The 23123-nt window shown below is 51.9% G+C and overlaps 1 protein-coding gene across 4 annotated transcripts in view; it reads left to right on the top strand.

The window, feature by feature from the left end:
• Positions 1-23123, top strand: part of BICRA (BRD4 interacting chromatin remodeling complex associated protein) — a 74999-nt gene that overhangs the window by 32591 nt on the left and 19285 nt on the right. For 2 of the 4 annotated variants that reach the window (XM_044257005.1, XM_044257007.1), the window contains exons 2-5: positions 17902-18002; positions 19194-19239; positions 19326-19368; positions 21441-21506. In XM_044257005.1, the coding sequence (XP_044112940.1) occupies positions 19199-19239; positions 19326-19368; positions 21441-21506 (150 nt within the window). In that variant the 5' untranslated portion in view covers positions 17902-18002; positions 19194-19198. Of the gene's footprint in view, positions 1-10719; positions 10752-17901; positions 18003-19193; positions 19240-19325; positions 19369-21440; positions 21507-23123 lie in introns of those variants that run through there. The other 2 variants (XM_044257006.1, XM_044257009.1) reach the window with 2 other exon arrangements.

Below are 23123 nucleotides of genomic sequence, written 5' to 3'. Positions count from 1 at the left end.
TTTTTGAGATCCTTCCATGTGAGTAGATCAGTCATGGGTCCTTCCCTTTTCATTGCTGTGTAGTATTCCATTATGTGGCTATACCACAGGGCATTTGCACATCCTCCCATTGGTGGGATGTCTAGGTTGTTTCCAGTTCAGGGGTGCTGTGAACATTCTAGAACGTGCCCTCTGGTCCCCATCTGCCATTACTCATAAGGGCGGAATTACACAGAGAGTAGCCCCAGGCTCTGTGTGACACCAGGTAGAACTTACCTGTAGGCTCCCCCTCCCTTCTTGATGCCTGCGTGTCCCACATCATGTGTTCTAGAATCCTTCCTCATTGAGGACTGAAAGCCTTGGTTGTGGTCCTTGCTGCTGGTTTTAGCTCCTTCACACTTGCTCTACAGACTTAACAGTTGTTCTCTTTCATGGTACCCAGACGCTGGACACCCATGCAGTCAGTGTAGATGGGGAGGCACCTGGTTCACAGGAGGTGCTCTCACCCCCGGGGGGCATTCTGCACATTTGCCCAGAGTTCTGGTCACCCTCCTTGTTGTGGTGGCTCCTGGCACTGAGTGGGCAAGAACCATGGGTGTAGACTGTGACTGGAGTAATCTGCCTCCTGGGCTGGTGCGCGGGGTGGGAGAGGCAAACAAGTCCTGTGGAGTGTCCTGCACTGACGTGTGGAGCTGTGCCCACCTCTCTTCCTCTCGCTTGCCCTCTGTCTCTCCAGAATGCCCTTCCTTCCCGCACCTCCACCCCAGCTTACTTCTGCTCACTTCCTCTCCTCTGAGCAGCTCTCTGGGCTGAAGCCCAGACTCAGTACCCTCCCCAACAGATCGGGCTCATCAGAGCCCACAGGAGCCCACAGTTGTCACCCGAGCTATGACGTCCCCCCACAAGACCTCTCACCTCCTCTCCAGCTCACACTGACAGGTTTCTTCTGGGTCCCGCGGGCCTCCCTCCCATCCTAGTGGCCAGTCCTCCATTCTGCGCCCAGCCCCATGGGTCTCTGCCCAGCCTAGGCATGGGTCTCCCCCCCCACCCCACTCCCTCCCCCAGCCCTGGTCAATGATGAATCAGGCGCCTACACTCTAAAGCATCTGCTGTGGTCACTGAGAATGGTCCCCCTCAGTCATTCCGTCAGAGTTTACACAGAGTGAACAAAACAGACCCGGCATTCACCCCCTCCTGGTGGAGACAGACAGCAGATAAGATAAATCACATTTACAGCATGTCCGATAGTAATCAGCGCTGTGAAGGAGAGCAAAGCGAGGAGGTGGAAATGCCCAGGGGGCGGGTAGGGATTGTAGCTGTAGACAGAATTGGGTTGAGTCTTGATGGGATGACAGTAGAGAAAAGGAGGTAAGGGCAAATGCCTACCAGACAGGAAGCAGCTCGTGCAAAGGTCCTGTGGGAGGCATGCACCTGGTTGGTCAGAAGGGCGTGGATGAGGGGCAGAGGGTAAGAGACAGCAACAGGAAGTGGGGGCAGATTTACTGGGGAAGACAGGAGCCCCGGGAGGGCTCTGAGCAGAGGAGGAGCGCAGTTTGACTGGGGTTCTGATGCGAGCCCTTTAACTGCTGTATGGGGATGAGAGGGCAGGGTTAGGGGGACAGAGGGGACAGAAGCTGATAAGGCCACACAGGAAGGCCGAGGGCTGCCCCGCCTTGCTCTGGAGCTGTGCTGGACTGGCACATCCCAGCGTGTCTGAACCTTCATTCAAGTGGACCCTCAGAGGTGCAGCTCAGGCCTCAGGAAGTTGGCCAGAGCTGCGCCCCCAACACTTTCAGGTTCATTGAAGACCGTTGAGGTTTTTTAGTTCTGTAATAAAGTCTTAATTTTCAAATAGTTTTAGATCAGAAAAGCAGCAGAAGTGTGCAGAGCTTTCGTGTAGCCTGCACCTGGTTTTCCCTAATGTTCACATCGTACGGTGTTACCGTGAAACCAGCACTGTCCGTTGCCATCACACGACTGGAGAACATACTCAGATCTGCCTAGTTTTCCCCTGATGCTCCTGTTCCAGGATTCCGTCCAGGAAGCCACACTGCATTTAATCATCATGTTCCCTGAGGCTCCTGTTGGCGGTGACAGTTTCTCAGACTTTCCTTACTGTTGATGACCTTGTTGGTTTTGAGTAGTACTGGTCGATCATATTGGAGACTGTGCCTCACTTGGGGGTTTGTCTGATGTTTTTCTCGTGATTAGACTGGCGGTTAGGGTTTGGGAAAGGAAGACCACAGCGGTGAAGTACGCTTCTCCTCACGTTATATTAAAGGTACCGCACACTGTCAGCTTGATTTATGACTGGTGAGACTGACCTTGATCGCTGTGACTGAGGGCACAGTACTTTTGATTTTCTGCTCCTGGCTGTGAAGATGGTAAGCGTTCGACTACATGTAGATATATTTGCACATGTCGACTCATTTCTGTACTCCCAACTCTTTGGGGAGGGGTGCAACTTGGACCTGATTTTACAGAGAAGCAAACTGAGGCACAAGAAGGTTGTTGTAGTTCACCCAGCGTAGCACATCAGTTAAGTGGCGGAAGTGGGATTTGAACCCAAGAGGTCGGTTTGCGAAGTCCAGGCTCTTTGCTGTCATCTCTTTATTATAAAATACACATATACACGTTATGTGACCATCACCTCCATCTAATTTCATTTAAATGGAATTGTATGATATGTGAGCTTTTGTGTCTATACTTTATTTTTAATCTTTTGGTCTCTTTTTGAGCCCTTTTTTGTGCCTTCCATCTCTATTATGAGGATTAGTTTAAGGTCAGTGGTGTAAGATATATAAGTCCACTTAGTCTGGAGTGTATTCTCAGGCTAAAGGACATCCTGCTGTCCGTTTTGGGGATCCTGTGCCCTTCCCTGAGACACCTCACTTGTCATCTTTGACACCTTGTCACCTTTGCCCAGTGTCAATCCATATATCGATTACCTGTCCAGCTGAATCGGTTTTATCTCCGAGGTTAGGGCATAAATAGAAATTAATGTTCTACCAACAGAACAGAACAGAGAGCCCAAGACGAGAGGCAGGCATGTGTGAGCACGTCATGAGACGCAGTGGGCTGTGGTCAGACCGGTGGGTAAGGGGGAGACACAGTACATGGAGCTGGTGCCAAAAAAGTAGTCCTCCGTATAGAAAGAGATGATTTTGGATCCCTACCTCACACCATGGAAAATGGATTTTTACCATTTTCCATTTTTACCATTTATACCCCAAGATAGATGTCAGATGTAAACTTAGAAACTCTTTAGATTTGGGGCGGAGGACAGATCCTGAAACAAGATACAAAAGGCATTTCTGTGAGAGGAAGGCTGCACAGCTCTGGCCTGTGTGTTCCCCTGCAGCCCTTTCTCTCTCTGAGGCTCCAAGCACGCACACATGTGCTCTCTCTCTCTCTCTCTGTCTCACACACACACACCCCTTGTCCTGGGTAGGGTGCGTTAACCCAGGTAATTATTAGCTTTGGGACCATCAGAATACCTTAGACAGAAATGTCTTCACCGAAGAGGGTATTAGATCAAACAAGGCAGCTTGTATAAGGCTGTGTTTGCACGTCCTACATGGCTGCTCTCAATTATCCCCTGTTTATTCCAGTCCCTCTCAAACTCTGCAGGTCCCTGGATTCTGCTCTCTCCCTGCCCCCCCACCCCCCACCCCTGGCCCGTGGATCTGTAGTCTCTGCTGCTTTACAATCAGATCCAGAATCTGGCCAGTTTTCACTTCTTCCCCTACTACCAGCGTCTCGCCTCTGGGCTGCCTGCCCCGTCCTCACTTTCTAAAATCCATTTTCCACTCAGCAGCCAGAGGGATCCTGTGAAAACCTGAGTCAGATCATGGCCCACATGTTTCGAGACTTCCCATCTCTTGGGCTCCTTCAGAATAAAAGTCCAGATCCTCACCTTGGCCCACCGGGCCCCCCATCATTTGGCCTTTGAACTTGCCTCTTTGACCCCTCTTCATCTCCTTACCATTGCTCAAGCACCCTGGTGCATTTCCACCCCAGGGCCTTTGCATCTGCTGTACCCTCTGCCTCAGATGCCTTTCCCCGCGTGTCCACGTTTCTTCTGTTCTCTCCACATATGCTCAAATTCCTATCTGTGAAGCTATCCTGACCACTACTTAGAGTGCATCCCCCTCCTTCCCTACCCCCTTCCCCCACCACCTTTTGCCTCTATCCTTGCCACTGCCCACTCTGCTGTATGTCTTGTGTTCTGTGGTCTGACTCCTGCCAGCAGTGCCCCCTCCAGGAAAGCAGGGATGTCTGTTGTCTTTGCTGCTGCCTCCCCGGTGCTGCTGGAAACGACACAACCTTAAATAAAATGGAATCATTTTTTTGGCCACTGAGTGGGGAACCGAGTTTAGAAGGAACTGGAGAGGAAGCAGGAAGGCAGTGAGCGACTCCCCCGCAGCACTCCAGGCAGCACTCACGGGCATCTCTATACGGACGGTTGCAAAACCCAGGGAAGGATGGTGGATTTATTAAGAAACAGGAGGAAGCGTGGTGTCTCGGAGCCACTGGGCTTAGCTGGTTCCTGAAGACAGCTCCGCTCTGATGAGCAATTAGAAAGCTGTGCTCGAATCCAGGAAGAAAAGCGTTTCACTGCAGGAGGGTGGAGGGGAGGACAGTAACTCGCTGCCAGCAGATCCTCAGGCGTCCGGGGTTTTGACAGGCATCAGAAAGCCATCCAGGCCACGATGTCTATGAAATCTGGGTTCAAATCCCAGCGCTTCCTTTTACCGTGGAGTAGCTTTTGGTCTGTACACATTTGGCTACAAGTAACAGTTTACCTGACCGGCAATGGCTTAAATAATAATTCCTATTTTAAAAAAACAACAACACTTTTTAAACAAATGTCTTCCCCTGTTTGGATAGATCGTAGTTTTTTGTTCAACCTGTTTTCTACTGATGGCCAGTGGATTGTTTCTAGTATCTTTCTGTTATAAACAACAGCCGGGGACATTTACAAGGTTGCATACCTCACGTTGTACCTGCAGGATACGGAAGTGAGATTGGTACATAAGTGAAGTTGTGAGTAAGGGATACATGCATTAGTATCTGGAGAGCCTCGTTATTTACAGATGCCGTATTCGTGAATTCATCCCCTTGCTCTGTATTCATCCTTGCAAACCAGCCATCGGTCCTCCCCGCACTGTCTTGGTTGTCTGCACACATGCGCAGAGCAGTAGGGGGGAAACTTCGAGTCTTCCTGTGTGCCCATTCCTAGTGCAGATTGAAAAAGCAAACACTCTGCCTTCTTGTTTCAGCTCCCACACTGCAAATGAGTGCCCTTTTCTGGTCTAACCTTTAGCACCCTGTTTTTCACATCAGTGTACTGGGTGGTGGTGATTTCCCCATTTAAAAATGCCCCCCCTCGCCCCGCCTAGGGCGAGAAGTTTGGAAAGTGCCTCATGTAGAAAACACATGTGCAGGGCGAACTTCTTTCAGATGTGAGTTATAGTGCTGTGGGCCATGAGTTCCTTGGGACCCAGTCAGTAATATCTATTAAATAAGATGTATTTAAATGGAAACACACATAAAACAAGGTTACGTATTGATCGCCTGATGGAAATGTGACCAGAGGCTCACAGGGACCTAACCCTTGATTTCCCCCAGGAGCGATAGTTCAGGATTCCCTAATTCAGCGATCGTGGTAACTTTATAGAACATAACTACCATGAATAACAAGAATCGATTGTACGGCCTTTTTTCCCCTCCTTTATATCCTGGCTGTGCTTTATTGGGATATAATTTACGTGCAACCAAATGCACACATCTTCAGTATACAGCGTGATGAATTTTGACAGATCTTACTCAGGTAACCATTAACCCAGATCCGGATCCAGCACATTTCCATCGGGGAAGAGTCCCCCTCCTTCTGTCCCTCCGCCTGCCTCCTTGAGGCCACCACAGCTCTGATTTCTTCCCACGGGTGTCACTGACTCGGAACTTCACGTGACGGGATTGCACTGTGGATGGTCTTCTTCGTCTGGCTTCCTTTGCTCCATTAGGATGCGTTTGGGATTCATCCGTGTTTCTGTATGGTAACGGTGGCGTAGTCCCTTTTACTGTCCACCGTGTGGGCTGTTAACACGGTTTGTTTTTTCATTTACCAGCCAGTGTACATCTGTGATGTTTCCAGTCTGGGGCTGGTGAAGATGGCTGGTGTGAAAAATTTTTTGTGGAAATGCTTTCGTACACATTCTTTTCACTAAGGTCATAGAGTAGGTGTATGTTTCACTTAAATTAAGCCGGGTTTTTCATTGTCTTCTGGAACAAGGTGTCTAGTAGGCCATTCTAGGGATTTGGGGCAGGTCAGGATTGCCAGGCTGCTAGGATCTGACTCTTTTGACCTCCTCCCTCTGGGGCACAGAATAGCTGCCGCAGCACCAGCCATTAACATCATGCTTCGCATCAGTTTTTCAAGCAGGAAGAAAGAGCAGGGGCAAATAGTCTTCCCAATGTAGGGCTCTCTTTATCCAGATGTAAAAATCTTTCCCATGTCCACAACTTAACTGCAAAGAGAATGAGGAAGGATGTTTCTGACCAAAGGGTAAAGGCCTATGCTTGTAATGACTCATCCTCGTGAGTGGGTACATTGCTGAATGAAACCAAATGCAAGTTCTGTTGACCAGGAAGTCAGGCTGGGAGTGGCTTTGGATAATGGGCCACCTCTTTGCCCCGAAACGCAACCTTGTCATTGGCTAGGAACCAGTGGCTTGTGTTCAGTATGAGAACAAGAGCCCTGGGAGGAAAATGAAGAGACAGAAGCTTCTAGAACAGAGATTCTCCTGAGTGTCGCCCCTGGGCCAGCAGCATCTGCATCACCTGGGAAGTTGTTCAAAATGCGCATTCCCAGGCCCTGCCCCAGCCCTTCTGAGCACAAAACCCAGTTCTTACTATTCTGGTGCATGTTCAAGTTTAGGACCCAGTGGCCTAAAGCATGCGCAGTGTTGTTGGAGTTTTTGTTTCCCTTTCGCTCCTCCAAGCTCCACTTGGTCCCGACCTCGAAGCCTTCCCTGTTGCCCAGTGCCACAGGAGGCCCCGTGTCCGGTCAGTGTAATTATTCCTTTTGTTCCCTTCCCCCACCCCACTGCCTGTTTCCCTCCTTCTTGGGAGTTTCCTCTATTCTTTTATAAACCAGTGTTCAGGAGAAAATGTAAAACCTTTTGAGATACCTGGTTTTCTTGGCAAACCCGCAGCTTTATAGCTGCATTTAGAACAGTGGTGGATGGTAGAAAGTGGGGGGCGGGGGGAGGTGCAGAACATTCTAGTGTGTAACTACCTGGTTAAACTAGGCTTTTAGGAACTAGACACCAGTCGCTTTATGAGCAATCCAAGTTTTATAGGGCACGCTTTTATGTTGTTAAACTAATTCAATGATTTTAGAACTCTAAAGGTCACTGAAAATAAAGATGGTGTAGATTTTAATTGCTCTTCAAATTGCTTTTTCTCTCTCTTCCCCAGAGGGGTGGGAGTGGGCGAGGAATCAACATTTTTTCCCTGTTTTCCTTTTTTTACTTTGAAATAGACACAGCATGCCAGTGGCTACATAGCCTGGGCCAAGCTAGCTCTTATTGGGCTTTCCAGTGGAATTGAAAGAGGTGCCTTCTCTGGGAGGGCACAGTCCCTTCGTCTCCTTTGTGTGAACTAGAAGAGAGTCCTTTCTCCAGGTGGATGTTGCCCTTCTCTGGGTCTTCCTGGTGTGAGCAGAGCCTCGGCTGCATTTGAGGCTGCACTTGTCCCCATGACTTAATTCCTTTGTATAGTGAACAACCTGTGCAACTGTACATGCTTGTTTGTGTATATATATTGTATACCCAGGATACATCTAGACCCTTTTTTTCAAATGGGGAAGACCATATTCACAGCTCTGGGGTTATAGACCTATCATTTGGGTGAACTACTATTCAATGTGCTACAGAGGCCATGGGAAAAATCGGAAGAGGGCAGCATCTGGGCATTGTGGTAGGTCAGGTCCACTGCAGGAACTCATCACTCTGTTGGACCAGGCCGTGTGGGATATGAACTGAGTTTTCTGTGGCGCTTCAGGACAGCGTAAGGGGAAGAAGGCATAAGAGGTGGGGCACTGTAAGTTCCCTGCAGGGAATGTTTCCCTGGAGGTTGGGGTGGGAGCAGCTTGTCAGCCTGGCACTCTCGTGTAGTTCCCACGAGCTTGGGAGCCCGTTGGCCTGTTGTTCCTGGCTCTACCATTCTGCTGACTGAGTGACCTTGGGCAAGTTACCTAACCCCTTTGTCCGCCTCGGTTTTGTCAGCTGTGAAATGGGCACGAGGGTCATGCCACTTAGTACAAGAGTTGTTGTGAGAATGAAATGTAGGAAGATGGAACGCTTAGATCAGCACCGGCCACTTCATAAGTGCTCTGCAAACCTCGGCTTTGGTGATGAAGAGGGTGATGGAGCAGGAAGGGTGATGAAGTTTGTATGTGGTTTGACTGATGTTTTTCTGATGCACTTGAGCTGTCATTGCCCACTCCAGTCTGTCGGTGCCTGGCAGAAATATAGGAGGTGCTGAATGAATGAATGAATGAATGAATATAATAACATCTAAAATTTGTAACAAGCAAGGCACCTGGTAGCTCAGTTGGTTGAGTGTCTGACCCTTGATCTTGACTCAGGTTATGATCTCAGCGTTGTGGGATCGAGCCCCACATAGGGCTCTGTGCTGAGTGTGGAGCCTGTTTCAGAGTCTCTCTCTCTCTTCCTCCGCCCCAACCCCCCACTCACTCTCTCTCTCAAAATAAATAAAAATAAAATAAATTTAAAATTCGTAACAAGCAGTAGACCATTAGCACAGATTAGGTGGTGCCTGGTGTCACACTGCAGTTGCTGGGTCCTAGAGGTATTTCAGAATGGAGATGTCTGAATATATTTTTTAAAGGTTTTATTTATTTATTTGACAGAGAGAGAGATTACAAGTAGGTGGAGAGGCAGGCAGAGAGAAAGGAGGAAGCAGGCTCCCCGCTGAGCCGAGAGCCTGATGCGGAGCTCGATCCCAGGACCCTGAGATCATGACCTGAGCCGAAGGCAGAGGCTTAACCCACTGAGCCACGCAGGTGCCCCGTGTTTGAGTATTTTAACCACAGGTGCAGTCAGTTGTGGGCAAGCGGGATGTTAGCACAGGCTGGGTGCATAAATAGATGAAAAGAAAAATGATGGGGGTCTCGATGTGAGTAGGAATAGTGGCCATGGAGAGGAGGAGAGGGCTCGAGGAGGTTTGGGAGGTGAGTGAATGGATAAGACTCAGGTGAGTCAGAGGTGTGAGGCCAAGGTTGGTCCTTCATTTCTGGAGAGGGCTGTATCAGTTAGCTTCTGCTACGCAACAAACAGCCCCCAAACTATTGCTGCTTAACAGATTAGCCACCGGACGCCTGAGTGCTTCAGTCAGTTGAACGTCTGCCTTTGGCTCAGGTCATGGTCTCGGGGTCTTGGGATCGAGCCCCGCATCTGCCTCCCCACTTAGCAGGAAGTCTGCTTGTCTCGCTGTTAAAGCCATGCTCCCGGTGGTTGGAATCTGGACTGGGTACAGCTGTGTACTTTTAGTCTTGCTTTGGTGTCTGTGGTCAGTTGAAGGCGAGCGAGGTGGCTCTGCTTCTGGAACCTGACTGGATTAGGTCTACTGGGACGATGGGAGGTGATGGGCATGTGACTGTTGTCACCCGGTGAGCTAGCCTAGGCTTCATCACACAGCACCTGGGCAGAGAACAGAAGTCTGGTGGGTCTCTTGAGGTGTAGCCTCAGAAAGACACACCATCACTTCTGCCACATTCTGTTAGCCAAAGCGAGTCAGAAGCCCATCCTTTAGGGAGAGTTGCTGCAAAGAGTATGGGACCAGGGAGAAGACTATCTGGCTGCTTTTGCGATCAGACTGTTCTCTTTTTCAGATCCCCTTTCCACCAGCCATGTTCCATGTTGCTGAGCCCTCACAGTCAGTCCCACACAGAGGACTGTCCTTGACCTGTGGAAGCTAGAGAGAGTCCTTGCAGTGGGTTGCAGAGATACCTAGAAATGCAAGCTAAGTGGTCAGCTCGGGTCTGGCTGCAAATAATGGAAAACCATGCGGGCAGTGCATGAGGAGTTGTTAAGAACCCAGCCTTCTTCTGTCCTCCCAATGGCTATCCTCTGCTGGTGGGCTTATCTGCCCGAGGTTTATTGCCTCGTTGTTACAAAATGGCCACGGCCGCTCCAGTCTTCTCAACTGTACTAGAAGCTGGAAGTGGAGAACAGAGGATTTTCTCCCTAGAGGAGCTCTGTCTTTATATTCTGGAAGAAAAACTCTCCCCAGGTCTGTGCCCTTTGGCTCTTCCTAGTTGCAGAACCGTGGCTGCCCTGTCTACAAGGAAGCTTAGGAAAATGAACACATGATACAAGGGATAAGAGTGCCCCTCGTGTAGTCTAATTATTTTCAAGCCGTTTGGACCTCAATCCACAGTAGGAAATACGTCCACATACAGACACACATAATTGAAACCAATCTCACAAACTGATATTTAACGCTTAACCACGGATGGTGCCTTTTAATATTTTCTGTGCAGTCCCGTTCCATTTTGCCCCATACTATTTAATTAAGAGGGAAAAAAAAAAAAACTCCTGGTCACAACCTGCTCATTTGATTTCACAACCCTCCAAGGCGTGACCCGTCCTTTGGAAAAAAAAAAAAAAAAAAGACTGACTCAGAGCAGGCTTTGTTTACATCTCGGAATTGGCAAGTGTTACCCTGCAAGGCTTCAGGCTTCTGTGAGTAAGGGAGGGGAGGGCTGGGGAAGTGGGGCTTGGAAAACAACACTTGGGCTTTGCCACATGGGTTTCTCTTCCTATCCGTCCCCATCGGCGGAGGAGACGGCTGTGGACTTGAGTGTTGGTTGTCTGTCTGTCCCCCACAGGGGTTGCTTAGAAACCCTTGCTGGGCAGTTTGAAGGAGCCTGTTTCTGGAGTCCGAACTCTGACTCCTGCGTCCTGCTGGGCGATCTGGCTCGTGCCTGCCTCCTGATGACAATGCAGAACTCCGCTCGCCTCCCCAGCGCAGGAGGCACTCACACGATCTTCTGGAAGGACACTTTGTCATTGTTGCGTCAGGGCTGTTCTCGCGAGCGGCCTGTGGTTTTCAGTCCCGGCTTGTCCTGCTTTTTATAGCGTGGTGGTGAGGAATGAGGTCTTCAGCATCACAGGGTCTGAGTTCGAATCTTGAATGTCCCCCCCACCCCACCCCCACCACCGCTGTGGCCACAGGTATGGTTTGGGGCAAGTGTCCTGACCCCCCTGAGTCCCTGCATCTTGCTTGAGCTGTAACGCTCAAGGCCGCGTCCCTCCCGCCTCATGCAACCAGGAGGGGTCAGGGGTGTGACGTCAGCACGAGGGCCGATCCCAGGGAAGCAGTGGGGCCGTATGGACTCTTTGGGGTGCCTCAGTTGGCTCTGGCTGGGTTTGTGCAGTAACAAGGGAGCCCCATTCCTCCGGGGCTTTCAGTGACAAAGGCTCGTGTCATGCCCTCGTGGGTCCATGTGTCTGTCCCCTTTGTTGTGGGACTCAGGCCGTGAGACAGCTCTTGAAGCTTCCGCTCCACTCCCATGTGGACAGTTTGCACACTAACCGTGGCCCCCAGTCACCTTTATTTTTAATAGCTTTTGGGTATATGTGTGTGTGGAGGAGAGGGGCATGTAATGCCACCCCTGGTCGAGAACCACGGGTCATGCTCCCCTTCCCACCCAGGGCCAAGGACTGAGTGTGCTTTTGCTCATTAGAGTATCCCCCAGGCTGGACATGCCGTGCGTGCTTCATAACTGCCCTTACCACCAGGCTGCTGTGAACAAATGAACGGATTTGTCTGAGAGCGTCGGTATGTTCATTTCTTCATTCCCCAAATATTTACGGAGCCGCTCCCGTGCAGGCACGGGCATCCCGCAGAGAACAAAACAGACAGTAAGTGATCAGACAGACGTTCGCTACTTGGTATTAAAAATTGTCTTTTTCTTTTTAAAAAAATAAGCATTTTTCATTGAGGAAAATTTCAAATATGCACCAAGTAGAGAGAACAGCTGCACAGGGACCCCCCTCTGGTCTGTCAGCCACCTGCATCCCTTTTCAGTTGCTGCCCCTCTTACAGATCAGCTCTGTCCAGTGAGAGAGCTTGCTGCCACGATGGAAATAGTCCCAATCCATGCTGCCCCAGCCACTAAAAACGCGGTGAGCAGGATTGAGGATACATCTTAAAGTCATTGAACTCTCTTATGGGAATTTTTAAAAATCTCTGATACTCCTCATTGTCCTTTTTAAAAATTTTCTTATTTTTTTAATCGTGGTGAAAGATGCATAACGTAAAATTGGCCACCTTAGCCATTTTTTTTAACATTGTATCTAAGTCTTCTCTCTGCCGTTGTGGGGCTCGAACACATGACGCCGGGTCAGCTGGGCACCCCCCGACCTTACAGCCACTGTGCAGTGTACAGTTCAGTGGAATTGGGACGCTCACCCTGTTGTGCAGCCGCGGCCCCCGTCCACCTCCAGGACCCTTTGCCCTGCAGAACTGAAAATCCGCACCCACTAAACAGTAACTCCCCATGCCCCCTTCTCCCTGGCCCCTGGTGGCCACCATTCCGCTTTCTGCCTCTGTGCACAGTACATGTCGGATGGTGTAGCGTGGGTCTCTTTGCCTACTGGCTCGTTGCAGGCAGCGCCATGTCTCCCGGGTTATCTGTGTTGGGTCTGTGTCTGGGTGTCCTTCCTAGATAGTACTGTAAGTCGGCACCATGGTCTTGCTTCTCCGTGCATGTGTCTGCGGATGCACAGGCTGTTGTCACCTTTTGGCGATTGTGGGGCACGCTACTGTGACAAGGGATGCCCTGAGATCTGCCTGAGACCCTCCTTTTTCAGTTCTTGTGGGGGAGAGGGACAGCAGGGGTATATACCCAGGAGCAAACTTGCTGGATTATGAGGTAGTGGTATTTTGACTGTTTGGAGGGACCACCGGACCGGTTTCCACAGCGGCTGCGCCAGTCTGCATTCCCACCAGCAGGGCCAGAGGGCTCCAGTGTCCTCACATCCTCAGCAATGCATGTTTTCTGGGGTGGTTTTACTTTGTATGTGTTTGATAGTAGCCATCGGAATGAGTGTGAGCTGATATCTGCGGTCCCGGCTGCATTGCCCTAACGATGAACCATCTTGAGCATCTTCTCACGTGCCTGTGGCTGTCTGTCTTCTTTGGAGAAATGTCTTATTGAAGTCCTCTGTCCCAGTTCTATTGAATTAACCTGAATTTTTACATAGCCACATGTGGCTGGGGTCAGCTGTGTTGGTCAGCGCGTGGGTTTGTGTGCCCGCCCCCACCCCTGCCCCGAACACCCACAATTGGGTTCTTTTGGGCAAAATCCCAGACATTTTACCATTTCATCCCTAAATATTTCAGGGTTTTTTATTTTTTTAAAGATTTTATTTTTTTATTTGACACAGATCACAAGTAGGCAGAGAGGGAGGCAGAGAGAGGAGGAAGCAGGCTGCCTGCTGAGCAGAGAGCCCGATGCGGGGCTCGATCCCAGGACCCTGAGATCATGACCTGAGCCGAAGGTAGAGGCTTAACCCACTGAGCCACCCAGGCATCCCTCAGGGTATGTTTTTACAGGGTAAGGGCCCTAATGAAAAAGAAAAACAATAACACGATGCCATTATTACACTTTCAACCTTTTTTTTTTTTTTAAAGTAGACTCTACACTCTCTGTGGAGCCTGTTTTAGGCCTTGAACTCATGACCCCGAGATTAAGACCTGAGCTGAGATCAAGAGTCGGACGCTTCAGGGCACCTGGGTGGCTCAAGTCGTTAAGCATCTGCCTTCAGCTCAGGTCATGATATCAGGGTCCTGGGATCGAACTCTGCATCAGGCTCCCTGCTCAGCAGGGCTCCTGCTTCTCCCTCTCCCACATGCCCTGCTTGTGTTCCCTCTCTTGCTGTGTCTCTCTCTGTCAAATAAATGAATAAAATCTTTAAAAAAGAGAAGGGTGCCTGAAGCACCCAGGCACCCCTCCACTTTGAATCATTTTTTTGAAAAGATTTTATTTGTTTATTTGAGAGAGAAAGCCAGAGATAGCAAGAGAGCTAGCAACAGAGAGCATGAGCAGGGAGGAGAGGGAGAAGCAGACACCCCGCTGAGCAAGGAGCCCAACACAGGGGCTCGATCCCAGGACCCTGGAATCATGACTTGAGCCAAGGGCAGCCGCCTAACCGACTGAGCCACCTAGGCACCTTGTCCGCTTTGAATCTTAATCACAATTTCTTAATATTGTCAAATATCCAGGCAGCGTTCAGATTCTCTCTTTCAGCTTCATTTGTGTCCTTCAAGCCTCCCTCTGCCTGCTGGACTGAGGGCTGCAGGGTACCTGCTTAGCCCCACGTGGCCATGTTTCCTCCACTGTGTTTGGCCGTGGCTTCTCCATAACCATTCTTTTTAGCCTCATTTATCTCATCTGAGAAATGGGGGTAAGAATGGGCTTGTAAGGATTCGAGGAGACGTGGTCTCTGGCGGTTTAAGTAGGACCATGTGCACAACCCAGGGCCAAAGCAGGTGGTATATAAAGCCTTCCAAAGGTGTTCGGGGTGACAATGGGGCACCTGGCAGCAGGTGGCAAGGCCAAAGCTTGGGGACTTTTTTCCCCAAGTTTCCCCAACTTTTTTCTAGGCTTAGGCCGGAAAACTCTGAGGGTCGCCCCATGAGATCATGTTCACAATGGCAGTTGAAATTGTTACAGCGGGATATTTGACGCACAAAATACTTACCATGTGTGAGGATTAATGGTGTTCCTATGGAACAGTCCCACGGTGGGGGGTGGGGGGACGTACCTTTATCTGCATTTTCCAGGTGGATAAACTGAGGCAGGCAGGGGGAGGTCTGAGTAACTGGTCATAGGGCACACAGCTAGCAGGTGGCAGTGCAGGGGTGGGCACTGGGGTGGCTGGGATACCACCCCGCCATCCCACAAGGGACTTTCATCAGTCCGGGGGCACCTGATACCCACCGTGAGGCACTGGCATCCGGCTGCACTGGAATCTGTAGCATTTATTCCAAATGTAGCAACTCTGGCCCCTCTCCCAATTTCCAGTCTCTGAGATCCAGGATAGGTCCTGGGAATCAGTGTGAAGACCATGGCAGGGGGGATGAGACAAGGGTCAGGGAGGCAGAGGGTGGAAGCTGGGGGCCACTGTGCCTCTGACCTTTTCTGGCTAGCCAACTCCCAAAACAGCAAGGTCAAGGCTGGAATCCATGCCAGCAGCTGCCATGTGGACTACACTTCCACTCATTTGACCAGTGGACACAGGGAGGCCCAGAGAGGTGAAGTCACTCACCCAGGGTCCCATAGCCCATGCCTGGTGGGGTGGGGACCCAAACCCTGGTCTCCAGGCCCTGTCCTCTCATGCTTGACCTCTTAGCGTCAACCTGATGGGAGACACGGGAGGCCAAGGTACCAGACCTAATGATTGTTGACATATTGTTTTCTTTTTATTGTGGAGACTCTCCAGAATGTACAGACTGACAAGAACGGTACCATGAAGCCCACAGGTGCCCCTCACCCAGTCTTAACCACGATCAACTTCCTGCCACACCCGGCCCTCCCCACTCCCCTGCCCACTACCACCTGATGGTGACAATTTGGTTTTTTTAGAGCTTTTTAAGATCAGATTTAAATGTTTTGAACTTAAATGTGCAGATCTGAGCTGTGACATTTTAAACCCTCATGGAACGGGCACCCCATCGTGAGGCAGAGCATTTCCCTCTTGCCTAAAAGCCCCCCCTTCATTTCTCTGCTGTTCCTCAGTGGAATGAAAATGCACGAATGGGGTCACCTGCGTGGCACAGCTGAGCGCCGACTCCTGCTTTCGGCTCAGGTCGTGATCTCCGTGAGATCGGGCCCCACGTCCGGCTCCGTGCTCAGCGGGGAGTCTGCCTGAGGACTTGCTCTCTCTGTGCCCCTCTCCCTCAAATAAATAAAGAAATCTTTAAAACACGCACACACGCGCATGCACATGCGCATGCGCGCGCACACACACACACACACACACACGCACACATATACGCACACAAATAAAAAACATTCTCACAGAGACGTCAGGAATCTCCCAGTGGGCATTCACCCACAGTCTCCATGTGGAGTGTCCTGGTCAGGAAGCACCCACTCCCAGCTCTAATTCTGCTGGCCTAAGGTTTGCAGAGCCTGGCCGCACCTGAAACTCAGTTCAGAGGGGAGGGAAGACCCCACACAAAGCCGGCTCCTGAGGCAAAGCCAACTCTCGAGCTCGTGGACACCCTCAAGCCATGGCAGTGCACCTGGGATCTAGCTGGGACAGGATCCCGTGGCAGATCCTTTCTAGATCTTTCCAGGGCCTGGGCCTGCCAAGCAAGAGGGGAAGCCCTGGGTGCTCCCATTCCTCTCGCTTTTTCCGAATCTGAACTATTCCAAGCATTCTTGCAATGATAACAAAGGCTGCCACCCGGCTTCATCTAATCTTGACATTTTTGCCATATTTGCTTTAGATTTTGGAGAGAAGCAGCATGATGAGAGGATCCTGCGCAGCACAGTGGTTAAGGGCAGGGACTTGGAGCAAGCCTGCCTTGGCTCAAACCCCAGCCTGGCCCCTTTGCCAGTTGAGGGCTCTTGGGCGTGTTGAGCGCTCTTCTGAGCCTCCGTTTCCCCATCTGCAGAACAGGGCTCATCAAAGTGCTTGCCTCGCAGGGATCTAGAGAAGGTGAAATGGGTTCCTAAGGTAGAACGCTTAAAGCCAGTGCTGGAGGGGTGCCTGGGTGTCTCAGTGGTCGGACGTCTGCCTTCAGCCCAGGTCATGATCCCAGAATCCTGGGATTGAGCCCCGCACCAGGCTCCCTGATCAAGGGGGAGCCTGCTTCTCCTTCTGCCCTGGCCCTGCTTCTGTTCTCTCTCTCTCTCACTCTGCTCACTCACTCTCTTTCAAATGAAATCTTAAAAAAAACACACACACACAAAAAACAGTGGTGGGTGGGCACCATCATCATGGTGGTTACCAGCGATTCTGTATTTGCGAAGTTGCCTGCTCGAGAAAACATGTAACTTGCAGATCGATATGGATGCATTTCCGTGGTCCCCAGGGGACTTGTGAAAAATTTGAGTGGCCCCAAGCGCATGTACCCACCGGGGTGGAACAAGGCTATTTTTTGCCGTCTTGGTTCAGCTCCCGTATTGTCGAGTGCCGTGGTTTTTCCATGTCTGTGCTCTTTGTGGGGGTTTGCTGCTCAAAACAGCTACCGGCATAGGACTGAAGTGCTCCCTGGTGTCCCCAAGCGCAGGAAGGCCAGGATACGCCCTCTGAAGGAGTGCGTGTGTTCGAGGAGCGTCCTTCAGGCCTGAGTCACGGAGCTGTTGGTAGTGGGTTTGGAGTTAACGACCCAACAGTTTATATTACATGAGGTGTCCATAAACGGAGACATGGTAGACTGAGGCTGTGTATCGCTGCGTTGATGTGCATGTGAGCAAAGGCTCGCAGGAGGCCCCCTGTGTCCCCCTCCCAAGATCAGGGACCCAGAATCCACAGCCACGTGCTCACGGCAACTGTGCGGAATGCAAGTGCCTTGAGTAACGAGAATTGACTGTGTTTTATGAGGTCCAGGTGTCAGTAAATTACGTCATGGGATGTCCCACATTGCTGGGGCACACACGACTGTGTAGTGCTCTACCCCGCGCTCTGTGTGTGGGTGTCACACATGGGATCACATGTAGTGTCGTCTCGCCTCCTCTTAAACTTGAGTTTGACCCCTTCTTTTCTTACCTCCTCACACGTGGTCTGGTCGCCCCTGTCCTGAGCTCCCCACTCCCTCCCTCCCCCCATCCTTCTTGTCACGGACTTTTCTTACAGCCTCTTATTCTCTCCACAGCTGGCCCCCAAAAGGACACTCCCCAAGTCCCCAGCTGGGGGCCCCGCGTAGACCTGGAGTGGACACCCCCTCCTTCCCTTCATGATTCGTTTGTAGCGCAGGTAACGGGCCAAGGGTCCCAGTTCGTGCCCGGAAGGGTACTTGCCCCTCCTTGTACCTCCCTGGGCCCACCATGACCCCCAGGGGAGGAAGGAACACTCCTTCTTGGCAGAGCCTGGCTGAGAAACTGGCTTACTTACTTAGAAACTGGCTTAGAAACTCTTCTGTCCCTCCCCCTCTGGTCTCAGGCCCCCGGGGTCATCTGGACTGTTCCCCTGCCTCCCTACCAATTGCAGGTGGGATCTTCTCCCATTTTCCCATTTTTTCCGGATTCTTTGCAGGTCTAGCCTCTCTGTCCCCTGGCTGGGCCTTCCCCTCCCACTCCACCCCTGCCCTAGGCTGTTCGGGAAGGGAAGGGCTTGTAGGTCACAGACCTGGTGGTAACTTGGGAAGAAGGAAGCATAGGTGGGGCTGGGATATGGAGCCAGAGACAGCCTATTGTCACCACTGCCAAGTGCAGCCAGAGCCTGGGAAGGACCTCCAGGGACGGTCCCCATGGCCAGCTCTGGAAGGGAGAGTCACTAGTGTGTGTGTTTAGGGGGGTGTTCCCATCAGCTTTGCATGGCATGTTCTAGGCTGGGCTTGTTGACCCAAGGCCCCCCGGGTGTGCATGTATGTCCCACGGCCCTTGGGAAAGTGTGTGTCACAGTTTTGGCCCACCTGCATGTTTTTGGCAGAAGGGTCTTTTGCCTTCGTCAGATTATCCAAGGTACTGTTCAGAGATGAGCTGAACCATTTAGGACCATTGGTATGCAGGGCAGACCCCTGTCACACTCTTGCTCTGAGCCTGACCCAGTCCCAAGAAGGCCTGGCAGCCCAGACTCAGGGTTTAAGGCCTGGCTCTGCCCCCTGCTGGCTGGGAGCTGAATGACAGGCTCTGGGGCCCCATTTATGGGTGTGTGAAGCACTCAGCACGGGCCTGCTTGTGTGATCAGGGCTCATTCTGTCTTGGTGGATGTCCTCACTGTGAGCATCACATGCTGGGAAGACATGGGGGGAGAGGGGAAAAGCAGCTCCCTCTGGCTGGTCACCAGCCCCAGCCACACCCATAGGCTCAAGGGAACAGAAAGTCTGACCTTCCAGAGACCTTGGTCCCAGGAAGCTGTCCTGGAAAGGAGGGTCCTGGCACACGCTGCCTACATCTAACCTTGTCTCCCTCCCCCTTCCTGCCCCCCTCCCCGCCCCCGGTTCAGTGGCGATGGATGATGAGGATGGGAGATGCTTACTAGACGTGATTTGGTGAGTAACGGACTCCCTCTGCCCTTCCTGTCTCCCCGCTTCCCCACCCCTCACCTCCTCAGTGTCTCTCCCCTTCTGTCTTTCAGTGACCCTCAGGCCCTCAATGACTTCCTACATGGATCCGAGAAGGTGAGTGCGGGGGTAGGCAGGGGCCTTCCTGGGCTAGGGAACTGTGGAACTGGGGGGCTAAGAGACCAGTGCCCTGATTCAGTAGACATTTGCCTCATGCCTTCTGGGAGCTGGGCCCTTGGGTTATGGAAAGAGCAGAAGAGATGACAAATCCCTGCCCTCACGCCCTATACATTTCCTTAGTAAATAGAGCAGTAACTGTTCAAGGTGATCTTGGACAGAACCCTGCAGTGCAGAATAAGAGATAAGAAGGTCGGGGACGCCTGGGTGGCTCAGTGGGTTAGGCCGCTGCCTTCGGCTCAGGTCATGATCTCAGGGTCCTGGGATCGAGTCCCACATCGAGCTCTCTGCTCGGCAGGGAACCTGCTTCCCTCTTTCTCTCTCTCTGCCTGCCTCTCTGTCTACTTGTGATCTCTCTCTGTCAAATAAATAAATAAAATATTTAAAAAAAAAAAAAAAAAAGAATGTCGCCCACACAATGGAAATGGTTTAAAACAAAACGAATGGGGGACTGGGGTGGTGGCTTCTTTAGCTAGCGTGGGCAGGGAGGTGACCTTGAACGCGACCTTGAAGGATCAGATGGAGGCCTCCATGGTGCTCTGGGCAGGGGAGGAACAGGTAGAAATGCAGGAAAATTTGCCATATTTGAGGAGTGGAAGAAGACTGGTGTGGCCGGACGGAAGGGAGGCTAGTAGTGGTGAGACTGTCATGAACAGAAGTCACAGGACATGCAGGGCCTGGAACAAAGTGGGGCGGAGTGGAAGTGCTGAGCCACGAGGAGGTGTGTTGGTTATCTAGGGCCGTGTAACAAATTATCCCAGCACTTAGTGACTTATAACTACTTGTCGGCAAGTAGTTTGAGGGTCGGGGCTCAGGGAGCGGTTCAGCTGGGTCCCTCTGACTCGGGGTCTGTCCTGAGGTTGCAGTCAGGATGTTGGCTGGGGCCACTGTCATCTGAAGGCTCGTATGGGGCCAGAGGCCATGCTTCTCCGATGGTCCTTTCCCTCAGCTGTGGGCTGAAGGCCTCAGGGCCTCACCACAGCGGCCTCTCCACAGGATCCTCAAACATCCTCACGACAAGGCAGGCAGCTTCCTCCAGAGTGAGGGACCCAAAGGAGAGAGCCAGGAGGAAGCTCAGTGCCTCTTATGATCTCGTCTCTGAAGACACACCCCATCGCTTTTGTCACCTTGTACTCACTAGAAGTGGGTCACCAAGCCAGCCTACACTCCCTGGGAGGGGAACAGAGTCTTAGAAGGAGAAGTGGTCGATGATTTGTGGAGTGGGGGCGAGTGCAGTGGGCTGAGGCTGGTCAGGGCAAGCCATGGAGGGGGTGGCAGGCACTGGCTCTGGGGTCTCTCCAGGGGCAGAGTCAGATAGATGTGCTGGTGGTGGAGATGTCAAGGAGGAGAGTGTCAGGTCGGCCCCTGGATTTGGGCCTGAGCTGCAGAGTAAGTTGGGTCCCCAGAGGTGAGGAGTCTGGGGCAGGCTCCCCAAGGAAGGCTGTTGGCTGTGCCCGGCTCGGGTTCTGGGGAGACGTCCACGTAGAGAGAAACCAGGGAGGCTCTGCTACAGACAGACATTCAGCAGGCATCCGTGTGGACGCCAGGCCCTGTTCTGGCACTAGAGACGTTCCTGGGAATCAGCCCGGTTCCTGTCCTCCTGGAGATGGGTGTGGTGTGGCATGCTGGGTGCCCGGACGGTGGGGCATGCCGGTGACTTGGGCTGCCCAGAGGAAGGAGTGACTTTGTCAGGGGGACAGGCAGCTATTGGGAGGAGGCGGTGACAGTGACAGGTCCTGACGGACCTGCTGCTGGAGAGATGAAGGGGGAAGACGGGGCATGGCTTGGGCAAAGGCATGAAGGCAAATTCTTGGGTTTCGAACATGCTGCCGAGCCCCATTCTTTGGGGCCTCTGTTCCAGAGGGGCAATGTCCCGTACTCTTTGTCCCCCACCCTGACCCCGACTTTTTCCTTTGGTGCAATGTAACTTTAAATTGGTTTTTGTTCTAGAGCAAGGCCTGTGGGCTGCCTGGCTGACTGTTGACCTTGGGTGGGGGTGGGTCTTGTTGCAGCTGGATGGTGATGACCTCCTGGATAACCCTGGGGAAGCCCAAAGTGCCTTCTATGAAGGTCCTGGGGTAAGTGGCCCAGGGGTTCTGGGAGGGCCCCAGGCTCTTGGTCATGGCTCAAGTTGCCCCTACTGGTGGCAGGAGGCAGGGAGGGAGGTCCTAATGGTGAGAGGGACGGGCCCATGATTGTCCCCCTGGGGCATGTTGCCAGGTGGAGGGTTGGGGTATGGTGGGGTCAGTTACTGACAGCAGTGTGGGGCAAGAGGGGAGCCACAGTGGGATGGTCTGGCTCTGCCCACAGGAAGAGGTGAGGGTCCTGGGAGTTAGGCAGGTGCCAGCTCTGGGGCTCACTGGGGGCCTGTCCCTGCTTAGCCACGGTGGGGTGTGACCTAGGGGAAGGGGATAAAGTAATGCAGACCTCCGTCTCCCATCTGGAAAACCAAGGCGGGGGCGGGGGTGATGACCGAGCCCAGAGTGGGGACAGCAGTGGACATTAACTGAGCACCTACTCTATGCCTGCCTGTGCCTCTTGTCCTTCCCCCTCTGCCTTCCCTTCTGCTGCTGCTTCCTTCTCTCCCCCCACCTCCTTTCTCCCACCTCCCCGCCCCCCCCAGCTCTTCTTCCCCCTCCCTCATGGTCACCGTAACTAGGATTCACTGAACACTTACTATGTGCCACCAAGTCCCTTTCAGTGTTTTTTATTTAGTGCCCACAACTCTAAAAATATATGCGGAACAGTTTATTTTTCATAGTATGAACACCTGTAAAGTCCTTGGTCAGGTTCTCCCTGATGTGAGGTCAGCAAATGTCACACCCGTCCTGGGAGGTGGGTTTGGTTGTGGCCATTTAGCAGTGAAGAACTCAGAACCACCTGATTCTGGTCTGGGTTGGGGACCGCGTAGGGACCCCCTCCTCCCAAGCACTCCCCTCCTTCCATCTGGGAAAGGAGGATGGGGTAGTGCCCGCCTCACTGAGCTTGTTACTGACAACGACAACATGGAAGGCATAATCATAATGTTAGGTGAGGGTTTCTCGCACACCTGCGGGTGTCAAGTACCGCCGTCAGCCCTCCGTGGGATTGACCTCCCATCCTTTTAAACTCCCAAGTTTTGATCTGTTCTCTGGTCGAATAGCAGCGAGGGTTCCGTTCTCTAAGCATAATTATCGCTTGTGCGGTATTTGCTCAAATGGTCACACGCGTATCGATTGTGCTCCTCCTGGATCGCAATCTGGGGAAGCGTGAGGGTCCTGAAGACGGGTCCAGCTCAGCGCCGCCCGCACAAAACCAAGTTCACGGGGGTAGCTGCCATTAACACAGCCGTGGTCTCTTACCCGAAACCCTTGGGGCCAGGCGCATTTCAGAATTCAGAATTTTCCAGATGCCAAGAAGGTGATACAGAGTGTCACGTAGCACGCTCGCTCACCTTCCTGTGGTCCAAAAGAGTCCCGTCATGTGGACAAAGCGTGGCCTTCCCCAAGAGCGCTACGTCACTTTTGGTCAGGTTTTACTCTGGAAGAGTTAGGAAGACATTTGCAGTTTTCAGATTGCTTTGAAATTTGACATTTGCAAGTCTCAAATTGCTTTGGAATTGCAGATTAAGTATTATGGGCCCTTCTGGCTTTTTAAAGGATGGGCTTTATTCCGTCTTATGGATGTGTATAGACAGGGCGACAGGCCATACTGAG

This window comes from Neovison vison, chromosome 7 (assembly GCF_020171115.1).
Source record: "Neovison vison isolate M4711 chromosome 7, ASM_NN_V1, whole genome shotgun sequence".
NCBI classification, from domain to species: Eukaryota; Metazoa; Chordata; class Mammalia; order Carnivora; family Mustelidae; genus Neogale; species Neogale vison.
Note: the sequence above shows the minus strand (reverse complement) of the source record. Positions and strands in the feature narration are given on the sequence as shown.